Source organism: Centruroides vittatus, unplaced genomic scaffold (genome assembly GCF_030686945.1).
Source record: "Centruroides vittatus isolate TY-2023 unplaced genomic scaffold, ASM3068694v2 contig_1513, whole genome shotgun sequence".
In the NCBI taxonomy this organism is placed as follows: domain Eukaryota; kingdom Metazoa; phylum Arthropoda; class Arachnida; order Scorpiones; family Buthidae; genus Centruroides; species Centruroides vittatus.
In genome coordinates this window covers 7,120-17,141 of record NW_027120937.1, presented here as the reverse complement: position 1 = coordinate 17,141, position 10,022 = coordinate 7,120, and the positions used below count along the sequence as shown (strand labels likewise).

At 31.1% G+C, this 10,022-nt stretch overlaps 1 protein-coding gene across 1 annotated transcript; it reads left to right on the top strand.

Moving 5' to 3' along the window:
• Positions 1-2,485: 2,485 nt before the first annotated feature.
• Positions 2,486-8,737, top strand: LOC136968733 (nucleotide-binding oligomerization domain-containing protein 2-like). Its single transcript, XM_067262762.1, has 4 exons — positions 2,486-2,560; positions 3,056-3,107; positions 3,401-3,529; positions 6,836-8,737. The coding sequence occupies exons 1-4, from the start codon at positions 2,486-2,488 to the stop codon at positions 8,710-8,712; spliced, it is 2,133 nt and encodes a 710-aa protein (XP_067118863.1). The 3' UTR covers positions 8,713-8,737.
• Positions 8,738-10,022: the final 1,285 nt, after the last annotated feature.

Sequence of the window (10,022 nt, the reverse complement as noted above, 5' to 3'; positions counted from 1 at the left end):
TTTACTAAGAACCACAGCTAAAATTGAGCTCTGTCTTCTTCGGGAAGTAGTAGGGAAAGGAAATGAGAGAAACAAACTTTTGAACTTTAACGATACGGAAGCCGTTAATGTGCAGATTACCTGGGTAAAATGCGGAAAACACTTGATTCTGCACGTTAACGGATCACCCTAGTTAATCTGGAGATTAGCTAGTTAATGTACACTTTAACGGCTTTCGAGCTTTAGCGGTAACATATATATGCATTCTGTTCTTCTCTAAGTATTGATTCGAAACTTAACTGCTGTACATGAAAATGAAAATTAATACGAAATAAAATATGATAACACAGCAAAAAGATATTTCTACACTCGACTGATTTAAGTTTCCTCCTCATATTTTACAACTTAAATTTCATTTACTTGTCACTAAGGCAGAAAAATAAAAATGTAAAGACACGTAAGTCCGATGACAATAAATTTTAATAATAATAATTCGAGAGTTAACTTTATCTTAACGTATTTTTCATCCTGAAACTCAGTAAATATAACCAGATGTGAAATTTAATTACGAGGGTGCTTGTAAATGCAGTGTACTGATGTATTTACTCGTCTCTATTTACCAACACTTTAATTTCGAAAACTATCACCAAAAAAAAAGAGGGTATTTTTCATTTTTAAGAACATATTAAAGTAACTATAAGTTGTATATAGATAATTTACAATAAAATATTTTACATACGGGATATTTGGTAGTGGGATGTTTGAAAAATACGTCTGTAAAATTATTTAATTTTTATCAGAAATTCTGGTTTTGTTTGCGTATATTGTTAATTGTAAACAGCACGTTATTATACAAAAATAATATGTTTATATAATACTTTTCGCTATCCTACTTTATATATTATATGCTATTCAATTCATGTAATTTATTCTTAGCCTATTGCTGTATTTTGTAATTTAAACTTATGTTTGTCACAATCAATGTAAGAAATTAACAAGAAAACCTAACAAAATATATTTGTATCGTGGATTCTATTGAGAAGACAAAGAAAATTATTGTATAGATATTAAAGCAGTTTTTAATCTCCGTTGTAAAAATAACTCTTTCTGAAATGATTACTAATTGCAACGATTGTCTCTAGTCAATTAAACATAAATTGGTGCTGTAAAGATATATTAAACAATTTTTCCACATTTAAAACGGTAGATATAATAGAAAACAGGGGAAGACAGACAGACAGCAGTCAGACGAAGATGGAGATTAGCTGGATCCAGCTGAAGCTGAGCTGAAAACAGTTTCTATCGAATACAGTAAAATCTGTCTATGGCGACCACCCACGGTTCTTTCAAAAAGTGGTTATTTAGACAGGTGGTCGTCCAATACAGGTGGTGCTGTAATACTGCATTTCCGTACGTATTTTTTGCACTTCTTAGCCATTTCCACTAAGCAAAACTCGAAGTGGGCAAAAATAAACAAATTTTTTCAACGATAGAGCTATATTGATATTGTGTTTTATTGTTATCGGATAACTCGATTAACAAGAATCGTCATGATTTTATAAGACAGGTTTAATTCTAATATTTTAAATATTAATATAATACTCGTATTTTCTCGATTATAATGCACACTGTTTTCTGGGTTCGAACAATAGTTTAGACCGGATATATTCGCGGAAGTGGTCGCTTATTACAGTTGTATGTTGTTTCGGACCAAAAATCGATGCCCGCGGTCGCGTTACACAGGTGGTCGTTTAATACGGGTAACTTATACGAAGACTCTATGTATAAACTATGCCATGCCAGAAATTTTTGCCCGTTTTGACAGGTGCCCGTCGAATGCAGGTGGTCGCCTAAGCAGTTTTTAATGTATATCATCGATGACACACGAAAAATTTCATAAGTTTTATTACAAGTCAGTTAAGCTTTACGTCATGTTTCAATTGAGTAGGTCCTGGGAGTGTGCGTGTTCTGAAAATCTCGGGCACATTGAATTAGCTGTATTGTTACTCTTAGTAAATTCGTATACGAGTATAATTGGGCAGTTCCCGAGGAACGCTCGTACAAGGCCAAATCTTTTCCTTTCTCTTGCTGAATCTTTTCGGTGGTTAATCTAGGTAATTGCGTGATTACAATTTATATGAAGCTGCACCGAAGGGAATGTTACCGGATTATATGCAGTATTAATTAGGCCTATACTTTGTGGCTTTTGTAAAACTTTTGACTTTTTAAAATGATTTTTGGCTCTTACTGGGTTCTCGAATTACAGACCACAATAATAATATGGTATTCAAAATTAATTTATGTTTATCGATAGAAAATAATTTTGCCACTAAAGTATCTTGCACCTGAAGAACAGAACGAAAAGCGTTTTATTCAAGTGTAATATATAAGGTAAATAGTATATATGTTTACTTTAAGAACGTATTTTTTTAAATAAAAGTTAATTAAAACGAAGAAATATGACGAATTTATATTATAGATAAATTATTAAATTTGAATTAAAGAAATGGCAGAAGCAGAAGCTCCAAGTCAGGAGAAGAGTGTCGTCGTTTCTCTATATAATTACAAAGTAGTTGATGAAGTAAGTCGGTAAATTGAATTTTATTTTAATCTAAATAACTGTTTTGTGACACAACTTTTATTTTGGAATGACTTGGACATCCTACATAGGCATAATTTCGTGTAAAAACTGAAACACGTAACTTCGTTGTCGTAAAATTTGAAAATGCTGCAAATCAAGTATATAAACTAAGGATAGTTTGACATGTAGCTAATTTCAATTGTTTATCTGGCAAATTGATTGCTGTAATTTCAAACACTGAGTTACGATGTTACGTATGTTAAACAGGGTAAATTAAGTTTCCTTTGCGGTATATGAATAGATGGATAGCCACTAGAATATAACAGTAAAGTGAGGAGGAAGTGTTTCAGTCAATCGTACTCAAATCGAATGCCCTCATAATGTAATAGTGGTGCACTAATATTAAATACACTTTATATTGTTAATTTTTCTTTCTATAAACTGTACTGTAGACTAGTTTAAAGGTTGTAATAAATATATATCATTTAATTACAGATAAATAATGGGATAAAGCAAGCTGAAAATATGCTTAAGGATCTTATAATTGGTAAATGCTTTTGTATATCTTACTGTATGAATTAAACCTTAAAGACGATATAATAGAAGATATTCTGCAAAAATTGTGTTATATATTAAAAGGCAATAATTTACTCTGATTAAATTATTGTCTTTTACACAGAGATAATCAAGGACGTATGGGAATATTTTAGCCTAAAAATTTTTTTATATTATATTGATTTACAAATAATTTTTATCGTCATTTAACTGTTATTAAATTACGATGTACCGGTACAATTATAATTCGGTAAAAAGTAATATTGAATTCCCTATTAATTTCAGTGGATAATTATAATCAAGCTTTACCGATACTGTACAAGTGTAAAAATGTTCACACTGGACCAAAATATGAAATTCATTTAGGAGAATCGAAAGCAAGTTTTTCAAAGAAAGAAGATGAAGAAAGAGATGGTAAGTGCGTGTCCTTACAATAAACATACATAAGAAACGTTATTACAATTGCAATTTTTCTATTCTTTTGTTCCGAGAATGAATACTTGTAGTTAATTTACAACAATAAACACTACTTAAGTACTGTACATAAAGTGCTTTGTACAGAATTTAAGATTAATGAAAACAATTGTAATTTTTGCCGTTTTAGATTATTTAAAATCACGGTTATTTGTGTTTGAAAGTAGCGTAGAATATTTCGAAACAAAAATAATAGAAACTAGTAAAGATTTCGTCTAACTTCTAGAGACACATTGAAGAAAATGCTTGATAAAGTATTTGTAATAAGTTTCATCGCAAAGTTCTTTTTTTTAAAATTAATTTATAATTAGAAAACTTTTTATATTAGTTCTTATACAAAATAAATTACAATAAGTATCTTTCACTAATTTATTACTCAAGACCTGGTTAATCAATAAATATCCACTTTAAATCCATGAACAGTCAAACATTATCTGAAATGTTTTTAGTTATATAATCCATATTCTATAACATTCGTTCAAAAATATCAATTGCACATTACTTTCCTTTTACTAAAACAATGTTGTTATGAAGAGTATTCGAGTCATATATACTCACTGAACTTTAATAATACAATGAACAAGATGATATCCTCCTGGTACGTGCTATATGCAGGAGATCTGATGAATTCTTCTACAAGCATTATTCCACAAGCTTTTCCAGTTGTAGGATATACAGTAAATAGTCGCTGATAGCGTGAGTGAGACGTCGATTCAAAATGAGTATTAAAAACTTTAAATCTTAACATATTATAAATATATAACAATACACAGGCACTTCTGTGAAAAACTATTATAAGAACCAGTTTACTTGGCGGACTATGAGTACCTGCGTACATAGCCTTAAAGTATGTTCTAACTGTAATACAACGAACGTTTTTTTTACTGAACTCAAATCCATATCTAATCTGATAATAAAAGACACAATAGTGTTGCTGAACTCAAAACACTGGTGTATTGATTAGCGTGGCAGGCTGTGCATGATACGATATACAAAACTTTTTCGGCAGTTTATGGTGCTCAATAACAACATCTGTGTCACACTCGCGAAGAACTAACCGGCTGTTTCTTCTTTATGAGGATTGTAGAAGAAAACCGTCTTTGCACACGTTGTCTGGCATTTGTAGAACTGTGCGAATGGAATCGAAGGTCCATAGACGAAGTATGGGGTAACCCATCAGAACCTAAAGGCATTGTTTCACACGTTATTATTATTTATAAATGTTAGAATAGGTTGCATCTAAGATACATGGTCTGTTTACCGTACGACAAGGCGACAATGTTTAAATCTACTATATTTCTAGCAGCCAGATCGCGAAGATGTGTATTTCGCCGTTGCTTCGAAGTTTGTTTCTCAAGAGGAAATATAGATTATCCTCCTGGTATACTCCATTACTATACAGTAAAGAGATTGAAATTATCACGTTGGAAAGGTGATCTCTTCTGCCAGTAGGATGCTGTTCATTCTATGATTAATTGAAGTTGCAGTTGCGCAGCGAACTGAATTCGTTTTCAAAATTGAATCTGTCGACTTTGTTAAACTTTGCTATTTTACATAATATGAGACGAGAAAATTAAAAATGTAACAAACACTCGTATACACGATTTCGTTATCAATATAGAAGAAATTTTAAAAATTTCCTTTTTTAAACTTTTTTATGCTAGAAGCAAGTGATCCTCGTGGATCGTCCCCGAAACAATATTAATGGCTTCGTAGAGTTTCGACTCAATTCTACTTTTACGTTAATACACCTTTTTGATTGAAATTGAAAGTATTAGTGTTAAGATATTGATACATTCCATACAATTTCGAAAATAGTGTTGTTGAGATTTGATAAATTTACGATTATAACAATACTAGCAGGTAGGCCCGGCGTTGCTCTGGCAAAAGTAATGATAGCGAAGATTAAGATTATTACGTTATAGTCAACATTACCCGTTTTCACAGAATGCAAGAATTGGGTCCCCGTGTCCGGACTAATTAGAGAATTTTCAGATGGATCTAAAAATATGTTCGATTTCCCGCAAAAACCAAAAAACTGCATCTGCGTCTTGCACGTCGCTTTCTCTGAACACTTCCATTGTTACTTCACACTTCCATTGTTGATGAAAGTGTTAAGCCTTAATCCTGTCCCTCTTCCCCGTGGGGAGGTATTTCGAAAAATCCCTTCTTAGTGTGCGTTCTCGTGACGTACCCTAACTGTGTACCAAATTTCAACTTTCAACTCCTAACCGTTTGGGCTCTGCACTGATTATTATTATTATCATTATTATAAACTCGTCTCGATTATATATATAGATTGCAAGCAAACCTAAGTGATTGGCAATTAAAGTAAACATGTCATATTCTTATTATGTCAGATACTATTTAAAGCTCACTATTTATTCCAAATGAATAATGTCATATGATATGATATTCTCTTGCTATTTACCGTCTTAAAAGCGTATTTTTGTTTGCTCCTAGCTGCTTCTATGAGTTCTTTTTATATTTTATTTTTATTTTCTTCGTAAAAATTTTTACATTTAATTTTTATGTTACTGCAAATTAGTAGTTCAGCTTTAACATTCTCCGGTGTTAATCTGTTTTTTTTTTTATCTCAGAATAAGTTATTCATTGAAGAAAAACGTCTTTCTACGTACGCATTAGAAATTGGAATTTGTTGTTTCTAACACACAATGCAGTGTAATTTAGCGACAGCTTGGCTTCTTTTCATCTTTATTTCAATTGATACGCATATACGTTCCGCGTTTCGGGTGTAATACGACCCTCTTCAGTCAATTAAAATTGTTAAAAACAAAAGATTTTTTCATACAATACATTTAAACTATTATAAACATAATATACTTTAAAAAAGATAAACGAATTGATCATCTTGCAGGCATACAATTTTATCTTCGATTCTTTAAACTGTATGAGGTTTCATGCATATGTAACACTTGTGTATCTTACATTCATACGCTTGCACATCTACGTTAACAATTATATAACATTAATATTTATTGATTATGACAACATAACTTACTATATTCACCGTTGACGTACAGTACACATTAACGGCTTTCAAGCTTTAACGGTAACATATGTACATATATAAACACCTGAAACTTTTTAAACATATAAAACTTCATCTATATATATATATATATAAACAAAGATGAAATTCCTGTGTAATTTCTACTACTCTAATAAAATAAACTAAACTAACATGATCTTCGATTAATTACTATTATTGTTATTTACTTACAGAAATATTCAAAAATTGCTCCCGAAAGATGAAGGACAAATATGAGACTTATTTTTCTTACATGACAGCTTTCTTGTGGGAAGGAAAGAGAAATGATTTTCCAGTGGAAGATTATTTCGTAGAATTGATAGTAGAAAAGGCAGATTTATTTGGAAAGACAAGCGGAGAGAAAATAAGTCTGAATAAGATATTTGCCGTAGAAAAAGATGGACATCAAACTATCTTAGTGACAGGAGATCCCGGTTATGGTAAATCTACTTTATGCAAGAAAATTGCCTACGATTGGGCATCCGTCAATTATCTGCAACACTTTCAATTAACTTTCATTGTAATTTTAAGAGAATTAGGTAATAAAAGTGTAATAGGTGCATTACTCGATGAGATGTATAAACACCCACCGAGTGATAAAGATTGGAAACTACAAGACAGCCAACGAAACATTTTGGTGATTTTGGACGGTTTCGATGAGATCGTAGACAAATCTAAAATTATAAAATTTATAAGAGACGAATCTTATTATATTTCTGGTCGAATGACGATTGTGGTTACGAGTCGACCTCAAGCAGCGGAAGAAATCAGAGAGGACATGAAGATGAGGTTTTCAGTAAAGGGGTTTTCTCCAGAAAACCAAGAAAAATACATTAAAAAAATGTTTAAAGAAGACGAGAGTAAAGCCGACAAACTCATTTCTGAACTGGAAGAAAACAACTTCTATAGAGAAATATCAGAATGTCCTCTAATGCTGCACATGTTGTGTTGTCTTCGTCAGAATGAAACAATGGAAAAACTTAAAACTATGACTGATTTATACATTAAAATATTTACTCTTATAACTGAACGTTACTTAAGAAAAACTGATCAGAAATGTAAGTTTAAAAAAGGAAAATATTTTATGGGTGAAGATTTACTATTGAAATTGGTAAATAAATTAAAATACTCCTTCACATCAAAAGATTTAAAGGCTTTATTTCCGGAAGAAGTTGAACACAATTTCATTATTGGACTGGACATTCTCACCGTCAGTTCCCTTCCTATAAACGATAATGTAATTAAGTATAGTTTTCTCCATCACACATTTTTCGAATTTCTATCAGCTTTATTAATGTATATAGAAAATGTTTCATTGTCAGAGGATATTAGAGAAGCGGAATTATTATTTATATTTGGATTATATAAGGATAAACCTTTACCCAAAAAGGTAATAGCTGCAATTGAATGTAATTTGTTTCATATGGTACATATGCTTAGCGCTTACAGAGAAATCAAACTGAAAACAAATTGGAAACAATTTTGTTCTCATGCAAAAATGATACTTCTTGAGTGGAGAGATCTTATTCGTTTCCAAGAGGCATTGAAGCTGCTTGATTTAACAGAATTTTATTTATATTTTCACGAGACTCCAATTGAAGGCGAAGATCGGAAAATGTACGTAAGTGAGTTCCGAAACTACCGCCGTTTAGCGAATAAATTGAAGATCAACGTTATTATCTTAACTTACAAAAGTTCTTCGTATAATTTATATGATATCAGAGAACCTGTTTCAAGAATTATCAGTTTTTGTGATGTAATGAACGGAATTAATGTCGACGTTAATTTAATTGGCGTATGCTGTGGCGAAACCTGTAGCGCTAAGTTTCACGATTTCTTTAATTTTGATATTCTTCATTATTTCACGAATGTAAATTACAATTTCAATTTTTCTAACGTTCGGGAATCAGTAGACATAAGTATAGACGAACAATTGGTCGCATTGCAATGTTCAAACAGCCTGGATGAACCCATCACTTGTATTTTATCATTGTTGGAATACGAAATTTTACGTCGGCGCATCAAATATTCGTTTGTCATTAAGCAGAGTTCAAAATGTGTAATGATGTAAACGAATTTGAAAATATATATTAAGTTGTCAATATCGTCTAAACTCTATTGATAAATTTAAATCAGTCTATCATACACTTTGTATACAGTACATAGTGTATCTCTAATGTTTTAAATTGTTTTTGTTGTAAATATTTAGTTGTTACAATCTTGAGTACAGTCGTTTCCCGGTCAAATAATGCGCTGTGTTTTTGTTTTTAATGGTAAAAAATATAGGAAATTTTACTCTCGTTATTTTCGTGAATGGAAACGGCAATGAAATTTGTATAGTTTGTTAGACAGTACGGTAAACGCAAACTTTTACGGTACTAAATACTGCATTGTCACTGCCGCATGGACAAAGTGGGCATCTCTTCAAGGCGCCAAATTTTCATAAACTTTCGTGAGTGAAAATAACGAAAAGCTAAACTATCGTGTAATGTAAAGTATTTTAAATAAAATGAATACTTCAAAACACTCAAAAATATCCTCCCAGTTATAATAGATACGACACTTTTAAACAAATTAGTTTCCTCTATATTTAGAGGGATAGGGGCGTCAAATGCACGTCTTGCCCGGGCGGTATAAACTCTAGCGCCAGCCATGTGTTTTTCGAATTTGCAACTAAATCACAAGGTGCAACAAAGTTTGAAAATGTTGAAAATTGTAGGATTCATTTTCCCCTTTTAATGTTTTTTAGTACAGCAGTGAAATAAAGTACAAGTATTTTAAATAATGCGGGAAGTCAAAGTTGATATTTGGTGTTTTTAATATTGAACAGAACGAAGCTAAAGCGAAAATTTTTATTTTTATCTCTCATTATTACGACAGACGAACGTTCATCTACATAATTAAGCAATTATCAAATACAGACGAAAACAATGAACAAAATACATCGAAAGGCAATTCTCTTGGTTGAAGGTTTCTGATAAATCAGGACCATAAATACTCTAAAAATTGTCTGAATTTTTTTTTTATAAAATATAAATTGTGTAGAACAGTTACCATACCAATATTAAAGTATAGAGAAATGGTATTTGTAAATAATATGGTGAAATTCAATTACGTTCTATAAAGGTTACAGATAACAAAAAATAATCGAATTTGTACGCTACACTTTAATATAGCACAGCATAAGAAAACTGTATTTTCATTTAATGGATTTGAGAAATAAGTGAAAATGTTTGCAAAAAGATGTGAAAATTGTATCTGAAGTACTGAACGAAAAGCAGAAAATTAAATTAATAAAAGAAGAATGTGTATTGTTGATAAAAATATTAGTAGTTTCTTATTTTAAAAACAGTTTTATTTATTTATTACGCTTTACTGGTT

What these genes read in the sequence shown, in the direction of transcription:
- LOC136968733 (XM_067262762.1), top strand. Translation starts at nt 2,486, where the DNA reads ATGGCAGAAGCAGAAGCTCCAAGTCAGGAGAAGAGTGTCGTCGTTTCT. An exon ending in GCTTAAGGATCTTATAATTG is followed by an intron (nt 3,108 to 3,400) that starts GTAAATGCTTTT and finishes TATTAATTTCAG; the next exon opens with TGGATAATTATAATCAAGCT. An exon ending in AGAAGATGAAGAAAGAGATG is followed by an intron (nt 3,530 to 6,835) that starts GTAAGTGCGTGT and finishes ATTTACTTACAG; the next exon opens with AAATATTCAAAAATTGCTCC.